This window comes from Mizuhopecten yessoensis, unplaced genomic scaffold (genome assembly GCF_002113885.1).
Source record: "Mizuhopecten yessoensis strain PY_sf001 unplaced genomic scaffold, ASM211388v2 scaffold4611, whole genome shotgun sequence".
NCBI lineage: Eukaryota > Metazoa > Mollusca > Bivalvia > Pectinida > Pectinidae > Mizuhopecten > Mizuhopecten yessoensis.
The window spans coordinates 466,671-479,080 of NW_018405633.1; the positions used below are offsets into that span (position 1 = coordinate 466,671).

The 12,410-nt window shown below is 37.1% G+C and overlaps 1 protein-coding gene across 4 annotated transcripts in view; it reads right to left on the minus strand.

The window, feature by feature from the left end:
* LOC110449436 (kinesin-like protein KIN-14E) overlaps window positions 1-12,410 on the minus strand; it is an 85,377-nt gene that overhangs the window by 37,394 nt on the left and 35,573 nt on the right. For 2 of the 4 annotated variants that reach the window (XM_021496309.1, XM_021496308.1), the window contains 2 exons: window positions 10,599-10,649; window positions 1,691-1,798 (listed from right to left, as the gene is read on the minus strand). In XM_021496309.1, coding sequence (XP_021351984.1) covers window positions 1,691-1,798; window positions 10,599-10,649 — 159 coding nt within the window. The remainder of the gene's footprint in view (window positions 1-1,690; window positions 1,799-10,598; window positions 10,650-12,410) is intronic. The other 2 variants (XM_021496312.1, XM_021496311.1) reach the window with 1 other exon arrangement.

The window sequence follows — 12,410 nt, forward strand, 5'->3', positions numbered from 1 at the left end:
GTGGTAAAATTTACAAAATCATTGGATATCCTAACAAGTAACTTCATCAATTTGTTAAATTTTAAGTAGCAAGTGATGTCTTAATGAAAGTTCATCTATGTTGAATACAAGAGGCCCAGAGGGCCTGTTGAATGGCTCACCTGGATATTTAAGCAACCAAGGCAATATATTTTCATAAAAGTAGCATTGCAAGATCCCTGGGATAGAGCCAGTCCCTGGGGCCAATCCTGGTTACATATGTGTATCCATGCCCCCATGCTATGCAATTATACAGTTTAATATAGAAAGGGATCTCAAATATCTCTATTTTATGGGCCAAGAAATAAGTCCCTAAGGGTGAGGGCAGACCCCAGAGAAAATTCTGGTAGCATGAGTGTGTTCATCTCTTCATGTCCAGCAATTGCATATCTGATTAAGTGGTGGGTATCTAAGCTTTTTCCATGTTATAACCCAGAATATAAGTTACCAGGGATGAGGCAGACCCAGAGGCCAATCCTGGAAGCATATCTGTGTTGGATTTCTCATGTCTAGCAATGGCATATATAGTAATTAGGTGGGGACCTCAAACCTATCAGAAAATGGTTATAGGGTGAGGATTTGAACCTTTCCATAGTTTGACCAAGGGACTTATTCCCTATGGGAGGAAGCAAACCCTGAGGCAAATCTTTCATTATTCTAATATCATGACAGTTTCATCTCTTTAAGCCAAGCTATTGTATATATCACGTTATGGGGTGGAAATCCCAACTGTTTCAAAGATATAACCCAGGGCCTATTGAGTCTTCAAGGGTGGGGCCAGACCCTGTGGCATCCTTGTAGCATGTATGTGTATTTGTCTCATTAAACTCAGCAACTGTATAAATAGTCAAAGGATGAGGATCTAAACTATTTCCAAGTTGTGCCTAGAAATGAAGTCCGTATGAGTGTGGCCAGACACCATGATCCATTCTAGTGTCATGACAGGTTTCATCTCTTTATGCCAAGCAATTGTATATACGGTTATTGGGTGGAGATCCAAACTGTTTTAATGTTATAACCCAGTGACTAAGTCTCAAGTGGCAACTTCCCGGAGCCCTACTGGTAGCATATGTGTATTCATCTCTTTAAACATAGCAATTGTTTATATAATAATAGGGAGGGGATCTCAAACACTTCTAAGTAATTAACTCTTATTGGCCTTGCCCCCTACATCCCAGGGTTTAGCTCTTCACTTGGTACAATTGGTACAACTGTGAATCCCCACCATATGAGAATGTTCAGACCAAATATGGCTGATATCGATCTGGTTATTCCACAGGAGTAGTAATTTAAAGCAATATGGCCAAATTACCCCCTTTGCCCAGGTCCTTGATCAGCGCCACAGCAACTTCAGCCCCTTCATTTGTCTAATTTGAATCCCCACTTCCTAAGAATGCTTCCAACCAAATAATTAGTTGCTATCTATCTAGATGAGAAGTTGTTTAAATCAATATGGGCAAATTATCCCTTTCTGGCCCTACCGATTAGCTCCTTGCAATTTTGAATCCCTACCACCTAGAAATGCTTCCAGTCAAATTTGATTAAATTCTATCTCAACAGTTAGAAGAAGAAATTGTTTGAAAAAAATAGTTGAAGGAAGGCTAATAACCAAATAATGAAATTTTCTGTTTGTTCATTATATACATGCAAAACCAACTGGTATAAATCTTACCTTTGAACCCCAGTCGTCGAGGTAGTACCGGGTATTACCGAGGTACATACATTGTATCTCCTTTCCACTACGGTGGTAAAATGTCTCAAACACGATGTCTTCCTGACCCTGAAAGTAACAATAATATAGGGTCACATACAATGTCTAGTATAGGGTCATACGCAATGTCTAGTATAGGGTCACACACAATGTCTAGTATAGGGTCACACACAATGTCTAGTATAGGATCACACACAATGTCTAGTATAGGGTCACACACAATGTCTAGTATAGGGTCACACACAATGTCTAGTATAGGGTCATACACACGTGCCAACTGTGGTACTATTCCACAATTGAAAGTGCGACCAGTGCCGACCTTACGATTGATGGTACCACCAATCTTAAGCTCGCGGATGAGTATATTTGGAGTGACTTCTAGGGTTCAAGTCACTCTCCACTTCGAGACCCAAAGAGAGCTATGGTGAGTATAGAATTTGTGCCCGGCATAGAACTCATGTTGGCACTTATGATGGAGCAACAACGACAGCACAGTGCTGTGGCGGCAGCCGTAAATCTGCAAAGATATCTGATCGCGAAACCCAATGAACGACCGGCTGCGACCTGCTGCGATTGGTTGTACAATACTAGGGGTTAAAGTCAAAATCGATTTACAAACTGAAATAACCAAGGTCTTTTGAATGTTCAAACAAGCAAACAAATTTATTAGCATTTTATTTCAAAAATTGCCAGATTTACAATGTTAATAGACTTTTAAAACATACTCGGTAAAAAAAAGAAAGGAAAATCATACTTTATACAGTTTATTCATTGAAGTGTCCGTTTATAATCATTTGTCAAAAATCAAGAAATGCCAAACTGGATTGTTTTAAACAAAACCTTAATGCAGGGTCAGTCAAGTTACCCAAGTCACAAGCAGTAGTATGATAAATTGGGAGTTTCTGTCCCCAGGGTGTTGTTTACGCTTTTGACCAGATACTGGTAAAACACACGAGGAGCTCCAATCTAGGCACCACAGACATTCCTGCTTGAATGATTTAAAGGAATAGGGTGTCACTTGGTAGATATTCCTGGTCCCAAATGTTTACACTAATAAACGGTCAATTTTCACCTATATAACGGTATTCTGCAGGGCAAGGTATTAACCTTTCTGTTTTTGCAGAGTAAATTTTTCAAGTACTGTTACAACAGCAATCACTTTCATAAAACAATATCCTATGTCAGCCAAAATAATCATTTTTAATGTTTATTATTTCACTTTTTCCCTTATCAAAGGCTTCTAGAACTGGCAATATGATACCCCTGAACAGACAATGATTCTGAGCCATTGATTACAGATAGTATAGCTCTGAATCGGCAATCTCATATATGGAATGTTATGAAGGCCCTCAGTGTACAGCGGGTGTCAGATATCACTAATAATACCTTTAATTGACATTTTAAAACAAAACAAGAGATCCCAGAGGGATCTTAGCCAACCATTGTACCATCTTCATTAGTTCTTTGTCAGTTCGATCTTTTCTCTTCTTTCCTCTAATCTGTTTGATCGAGTCATGATAACAGTAAATGCACCTTGACGTAACTTTTGATCTAAACTAAATACTGCTGTGTATAAAAGACAACCTTCAAAGTGAGTTTGTCATTTCTCATATTTACTAGTACAGTACTTAATGTGAAAGAAATAGAATCGATCATTGCAATATGAGAAAGATCTGTTTAGTTCTTCCTTCAGTCTCAAAATATAACATGCACAACGAGGGATCAAGGGGAACCGACATAACAATTTTGAGAAAGATCCCTCAAGTTATTCCTGAGAAATAGTGCGAACAAACCTTCAATGTCAAAAATCAAAGATGGCTGTCGGTAGGCCATTTTGTTTAACTGATCAGTTTCAAAAGTAAACATGAACAATAAAGGATATTGGGGAACCTGCATTGGCTGGCCCCAAAAATTGTTTTGGGCGAGTAAAAAACTTGAAGCACTGGCCCAAATGACATATTGGTGACCCAAATAATTTTGGGAAGAAATATTTCCACAGCATTTAACACAATGCTTCAGCACATTTAAATTCCATATAACATGACAATGTTTGTAGTATGTAAAACAGAATAAAACATTATATTTTCAATTTTTCAACCCTAGTTAAAACCTGACATGATCCACTCCATTCAGGTCTTCCCAAAAAGAAATACACAAAACTTGCACCTCAAAGAAGACACCTTGGCAGTATTTATATAGAAAATCTGGAAAAAAAATCATCACATTTTCTAAATCACGGACAGTTTGATTCAAATCGACGTAATGACAACTGAAAAATGTACCATGTAGGTCACTTACACAAATTATGACTGTCATGTAGGTCACTAACACAAATTAGGACTGTCATGTAGGTCACTTACACAAATTAGGACTGTCATGTAGGTCACTAACACAAATTAGGATTGTCATGTAGGTCACTTACACAAATTAGGACTGTCATGTAGGTCACTTTCATAAATTAGGACTGTCATGTAAATCACTTACACAAATTAGGACTGTCATGTAGGTCATTTACACAAATTAGGACTGTCATGTAGGTCACTTACACAAATTAGGACTGTCATGTAGGTCACTTACACAAATTAGGACTATCATATAGGTCACTTACACAAATGAAGACTGTCATGTAAGTCACTTACACAAAACAAACATTTTATAATCAGATTGGGCATATGTATTCCAGACCTTTATTTTCTGAACTACCTTGGTTCCATATATATTTAGTCTTTGGTTAGTTCGAGTTGTTAATAACCAGGTAATCCACTTAGATTTCACAACTTTCATCATGATATATTTCAAATGCTCTGGTTGATAACAGTATACAAGTTGTATTCCATTGACCCATATCTTTGATTAGTCTGTACTTTATTTAAAAAGAAGATTAACTAGCACTGGGTCAAAATCACTTACAGGCCGGCTTGTGTGGCTATTTAAACAGTTATGGTACCTGTCGGTAAGAGACATTTCAGAGCTATTGTTAATAGCATACAAAGTATTCTGACCATACACATGTTCACTTCAAAGTTCTCCGTTCATAGTCTAAGGGTATGTACTCTTGTGACCTATATGTCTATATGATATGGTGCTTTACGAACCCCAGTACACTGTCTTAGGACTATATAACCATTGGACCATGAAGGCTAATTCGTGACATTCCATATAAAGCACAGATCGTGGGGGTGCTGTTGTACTTCGTGTTACTTTTTCACCCCAAGAGGTCAAATGTCATTGTAAACGGAGACTATGAAACCATAACATACCTGCATGTGTACACATATCATTAGCACCAAAATTAGTCCATATTGAGAAATACTCGATCTTGCTGTTGTACATTTTAAATGTGTGATGCATTAATTTTCTCATATTTAATCCAATTACAGCAGTCCCCCGTTATACCGCCACCTTTTGTCCCGTGCCAATTTTGACAGTAAAACGGCTTTCGAAACGATTTACTACCGTCCATAGAACGCCTTGTCGAGCATACAATTATTTGTTTCCGAGTCTGTCAAAGCATCAATTATTCATATACAGTAGTCCCCATTATACCGCCACCTTTTGTCCCGTGCCAATTTTGACGGTAAAACGGGGTGGCGATACAACGGGGTTTCAGTAGGACAGCCAAATGTAGGACACACGTATTTGTACCAAAACACTGCATATACAGGCGCATGTATTTATTTTGAAATGAATGCAAACACGTAATATATATATATCATTTGTATCAATTTTAACCAACAATACAGACTTTCGCTTTCCCCCATTAGTTTTTCTGATACATTATTAAACCTGTGTAGTGCCCCTGTATAACAGTAAGTACTGATCCTTATATGATTTGACAGATATCTAAAGGTCGTACACAATGTATGGAAATGAAGCCTTTCTTCAATCAAATCTCAGGGAAAATCTGGACAGTTCATTTAACCCTACTCTTCATAACTTTGGTGGCCAAGATGTATAATTATAATCAGTGTCTAGCAATGGGAGTTATAAGCTAGGTGGACAGATTTCCCGAGATCTATTGGCTGTGCGAGGTTACAAGTCTCTTCATAATATATATCAAGTCTCTTACAGTACACAATATCCAAGGCTAGCAACCAAGCTTACCACTCTCCCAAACAAAGGTAGCTTTTACACCTCTAATACATCAGAGTTGAGAAGGGAGTGCTTCATTGTATTTTGCTCTATCACATCAAAAACACAATCTTGAATAGCAGAGACGGCCACACTTTCAAGGTTTTAAATCAAAAGTTTTTTTCTTATCATTTGATAAGTATATTATCTTACTCACTGTAACTCTCAGTGGAATTTCAGGACTAAGACAAAAAGGCTAGCTTAAATATCTCATCCACATATATTTGTGTACCCTCGCCAAAAAACCACTAACGGGAACAATTCAACAGTATGTTTGATAGTATAATGTACATGTGAGGCTCTCCTACACCAACATACTGCATAACATGAAATGTTTGTGGGTACTTTCCTTCGTGGTTTGAAGCCCATTTAGATCATTTCCTGGTACAAACTTTCGTAGATATCCAATATTGACAAACAGTATACATGTTGTATATCATTCAAATTAGTTGTATTTATTTTCGTGGTTCAATAGCTACCACGAAAACCACTAATGTTTATAAACACCGGACATTTCATTTTATACAGTATATGGGACACCCGGCCATCTGTTAGCCTCTCAACCCTTTCACCACTGTAGACCATAATGGACTTATCCATATCGATGCATGGTAAAGTCTACTCAAGTTACATAGGGGTGAAAGGGTTCATGTTAATGTATTCAAAGATCAAAGACAAGTAGACATCAAATTCACAATGGTGGCAATATCCTGTCGACTCATAAATACTAAATGCCTTTCTTACCAATTCCATTATACTATATACATCACTGGTATACCTGGTTTGGTCACAATCATCATACAGTATTGATGTGTCCATCATCACTATCATTACCCGTTTGAGAAAAATCTAGGAATCTGATTGGTTAAAAACTAGTGTACCAAATCGCATTCGTAAATCTCAAGGGGTATACGAAAATCTCAGGGGGTATACGGTCATGTCACGTGATTCTCAGTAGTAATACGGTGGAATCACATGATTTTACAAGGGGTATACGGGTCACGTGTCTTTGTATCTTGCAGCCGGGCATCAGGAGACAACTCGCATTCGTCGTCTGCTTCGCTGTTTACAAAATGGCAAAATGTTTTGCTTCGCATACTGATGAGGAAACACTCGCCAAAAGGGCTTACTATAATAATGTGCCACATAACACACAAAAGTCTATCGGCCTCAGGAAATACGAAACCCTTTAGGGTCATACCATCCCGTATACCCTGCCAAAAATCTGTGTAACTAATATTATCCCTGTACTGATAACAGCCAACTGATGGTCCAAGATTATGTAATGTTTATAGAGCATTGAGTCATGGTGCCAAGAACTGAAGAAATTTGTGTCCCTGACGCCTCTTCAAAATTCGAAAATTGCAGAAAATCATCACTTTCTATGGCGTTAGATTTGCCCCTATGGAAACAGAAGGGCAATTATTAGAACTAATTCTGTATCCTAAATACCAATCAAACTTGAACTCTACCAACCCGCCAATATCATTTTTTAATTGAATTAAATAGTATCCAATCTACCTGTTATACTTTCCATCTTAATTTATTCAAAATTTATCACAGATCATTAAACTTTACATTTAAAACAACTTTAAATACCCTACTTTGACATGTACAAATGTACGTGAACTGCAACCAAAAATGTAAAATATGCTTGTGTAAACAGGTTTATCTGTATTAATGTCAAACTGATATATACACCGATTTACGATATATTTACATATTATATGACAGTAACACGATATTTAGAGCAATACGATAATAAATCTGTTGACAAAATTCTTATGTAAATATGGACTCCTACATTTGCTGACTTTTTTTCCTGAATTAAATTTTAATAATGTCAAAGTTATTGATGGATATATAGAAATCCCATTTATACAGGAAAAATAATCTCAAAGAATGTTGACCTTATCAGCAACTCGATTCAACATATATTGGTAATTGAGAATGTGAACATTGAAGACACGCCTTTCTCAATTGACCTGTTACTGATCAATACTGATCACACAGCCTCTATAGCTTGCTGTAATGTATGACTAAGGCCCAAATAAAACCCTTACTAAGATGTGTGATTACCTGTCCTTTTAACTCATTCACCCCTGAAATATCACAATAAACTATTCCAACCTTTTGAATTGGAAGAGTTCAAATGTGTCTCCAGGGGTGAATGAGTTTTAATCAATATTTTCAGCATGATAATTAAGTTCCTAAATTTCAGAAAGGGGTCACAGAGAATACAAGAAGTTAAAATATATATTGCAGCTATGAATTTCCATAATTTTTAAAATGGATTATTTCTAAGTGTGTGGAATCAGTGGTGCCATATATAACATCAGGTTATTAATGTTGTCTGGCTAGAGGAAGAAAGTAAAGTAAACAAGAAACTTCTCACAGGACATGTTATATTTGTTGTTCATTATTGTGGTTTGGTATAGACAGGCTGTTTAACAGGACAGAGAACCTAATGAGTGGTAGATATATGTCAGTAAGCAGATAGAAGAAAAACTGTTTGCTGGAAAATTCAGCTTTATAAGCATGCTGGTATGCTCATTAAAGTTTTGTCAAAAATCACAAGTTCTTTTTAGGGGAATTATTGAAGAAAAGAATTAACCAATCAGAAGTGGCTATAGCCTCATTAGTTATGCATAAATATACAGCACCAAGCTTGCAATCTAACACCTGACACTTGCCAATACCTGTTTGTATGAGCACAATACACTTTTTCCAGAAGGGTTTTGGCATGGAAACCATTAAAATGAACCCATCAAAAGTAGATATCCAACTTAACCTGATGCAAGCCAATATGTACGCACACATCCATATTGGTTGAAAACAAACCAATTTCATCAGAATTATTACATGGTAACTAAATGCAACAGACAAACCGATCGACAGACAGATGTACCAAAATAAATACCCCCCACCCCATACTTTCTCTGAAAGTGAGGATGAATATTGAATATGTACAATGAAGCTATGATAAATTAGTTTTGTGCACAATTCTACATGGCAGCAAAAATTTAAAGTTCAGTAAATTTAGGTGAATTGATATTCAGACCTTTGCTTTTAAAGAGAGACAACAAAAACTTTTGTAGTTTGGCCACTAGCCTAAGCAGTGTGTAATCTAATATAAAGCAAANAAAAAAAAAAAATTTTTTTTTTTTTTTTTTTTTTTTATGAGAAAAAACCCCACTAAAAACTCATGACTTGAAGTTTTCTTTTGATGCCAACATGAAGAAAAACAGTAAAACAATACATTACCTGGTAACACTTATATTATTACACAGTTACGGACTATGACAAAGCCTAATTGTAATTCTGCAAAACGATTACAAACTGAGTTCGGTTTGTTTGTGTTTTACGTCCTATTAACAGCTATAGTTACTTAAGGACCTAAAACGACCTACGGCCAGTACCTGGCGACTGTCCCACGTAGGTCTCGAACCCACGACCCAGTGGTGGAAGGCTAGTGGTAGCAGAATGTCACACATCTTAACCACTAGGCCACCGCGGCCCCTTTACAAACTGAGCCGAGATCATATCATCAAAACACTGAAATAAACAGCTCCCTTGTTTTACAACAAAGGACAATGCTTAATCAAACATGACCACGGTATAGTTATTTACTGTGAAATAAGACAAAAACATTCTGTATGCTGAAGATCCTAAATGAGACACTTCAAAAGGTTTATACATTTTTGAACATGGTGTACAAAAATTGTGCATCATCATTCTGAAAAAAAGTTTTCTTTACAAGCAAAAAATATAGTCAAGTTTATCAATTTCCACTCGCATAATAGGGTTTTTATACCATTCTTTTGCATAAACATTTCCATGACTTGTTTAAAACAAACCAAAAATGTTTGTTTCTGTTCCTAATGTCTGGTTTGTTTGAAGAACCACTTTTACAGGACCGGACATACACATGCCAAGGTGATACATAAATTATAGTATGTGGCCCCTCACCCACTTCACCATTGACCCTCACCCACTTCACCATTGACCCCTTACACACTGTACCATTGATCCCTCACACACTTCACCATTGACCCCTTACACACTTCACCATTGACCCCTCACCCACTTCACCATTGACCCATCACACACTTCATCATTGACCCCTCACACACTTCACCATTGACCCCTCACCCACTTCACCATTGACCCCTCACCCACTTAACCATTGACCCATCACACACTTCATCATTGACCCCTCACACACTTCACCATTGACCCCTCACCCACTTGACCATTGACCCATCACACACTTCATCATTGACCCCTCACACACTTCACCATTGACCCCTCACCCACTTCACCATTGACCCATCACACACTTCATCATTGACCCCTTACACACTTCACCATTGACCCCTCACCCACTTCACCATTGACCCCTCACCCACTTCACCATTGACCCATCACACACTTCATCATTGACCCCTTACACACTTCACCATTGACCCCTCACACACTTTACCATTGACTCCTCACACACTTCATCATTGACCACTCACACACTTCACCATTTACCCCTCACACACTTCACCATTGACCCCTCACACACTTCACCATTGACCCCTCACCCACTTCACCATTGACTCTGTATTGGTACATGATACATTGACTCTGTATTGGTACATGATACTGATGTTACTAAATTTCCATCTGGTACCACTTGGTAATATTTGTGATACATACATTGTCTGTTAATTTCCATAAAAACAAGGATTACCTGGCCTTTTGGTCTTGCAGGTGGCGGTGGTTGAGACTTTTGAACGTCCGGCTGGTCAAAAAGAAACAGACCTTGGTCACCTTAAAGATTTCTAATTCTGTTATGTCAAACCACTAGTTATAGCATTATCAGCCTTTTGAACATTTATAAGCTCTAAAAAGAATTCTAGAAAGATTCTTGAATCATTTACTGAGAGTGATGACAAAAGTTAGGAACCATCAGAGTTTTCACAAAAACATAACTAAAAATACTTTCTATCCATAGACATCGCCTTGGTAAACAGGATGGATATTTTCAGTCGTATTTTGTGGATTCCATTACATAGTCTCCACAATCTACTGCTTTATGACCAATCTCAGATTACATGTCATTATACAACATGAAAAAATGCAGGTAGACATTGTCCATATATATCCTCCATAATTTCTAAGCACAGGCCTATATGTAAGGAATCTTGGATTTCAGAATGTGTAATAACAGCATTACGTATGTATGTTTTCAGGGAAATATTGTTTACAGCAAAAAATGAATTAAATCAGATAATCAGATAAACAGAAGAGAAATTGTAGCCCAAAAGGTCTTTACCAACGGGATGCAGGGATATTGACCACGTTCAAATCTAATGGGATCAGTCAGAAAAATATGTCTTTATTTCCCATGTTAACTATGCACTAAGTACCATTTACCAAGAAGTTTGAAGAAAACAATAGAAATAGAATGGTCATCTTAGATTTTGAATCCAGGTGTTATAATGTTTTAATAGGATAGCCATCATGTACCACTTGCCATCAAATAAACACTTACATGTCAGAAAGGGCCAAACAACTTAGTTTTGACAGAAGTATAATTCCCGTTCCATATTCGGTAGTAGTGACTATGACTGGTGGCCATCTTTGATAGTGTTATTCATGCAGGATGTCTACCAAACACTATTTACCACAAATATAAATACTGCAAGATCAGAAGGGGTATTACAACACATTTTTGACAGAAAAATCCTCCCTGGTCTATTTGACCTTGACCTTAGGAACTTATTTGACCCCTATTCACCTTTATATATGACAGTGACCACAATGTGAAATTTCAGTCTTCAGATTTCAGAAAAAATCTTTGGAAGCGGAAGTGTGGATGGCCAGACAGACAGAAGGACACTGTGCTGTGAGACAGGGCCTTAAAATACCATAAAGGTTTGCTTCTATACAGAAACATGACCATACAAACGTAGGACTGACTAAGATTAACCCATCCACCCCTGAAATTCCATGATGAACTATTCCAACCTTTGAATTGGAAGAGTTCAAATGTGTCTTCAGGGGTGAATGAGTTAAGATATACCATCATTGTTATGTCTATCATCAAAGTCATACTGAATCAATCCACAGAATTCATACAATGTTAAAATACTTCTTGTTTTGTAAAAATGGCTGATGGTTCCTACTTTGAGACATCTTTGGTTATATAATTCTGAAAGGTTACATTTTACTTTTGATAGAATATTTAACAAGAGGCCCATGGGCCTTAACGGTCACCTGATATATTTATACAGAGAGTTGATTTTGTTTTTAACATGAACAGAAATATTACTCAAAGTGACAAAAAAACAATAAAACCACCTTACTCAATATCTAGCATACAGATTTCAGACTAAAAAGGATTTGAAACTAGCACCTACAGCCCTTGGGGGTAGGGCTGGCTCAAAATTTTCAAAGTATCAAACTGTCAATTCAAGGTTATAATTCCAATCAAGTTATTAACATGTAATATTCAAAGTATCATTTGTCATTATAAACCATAATAAATTTTGCCCCCCCC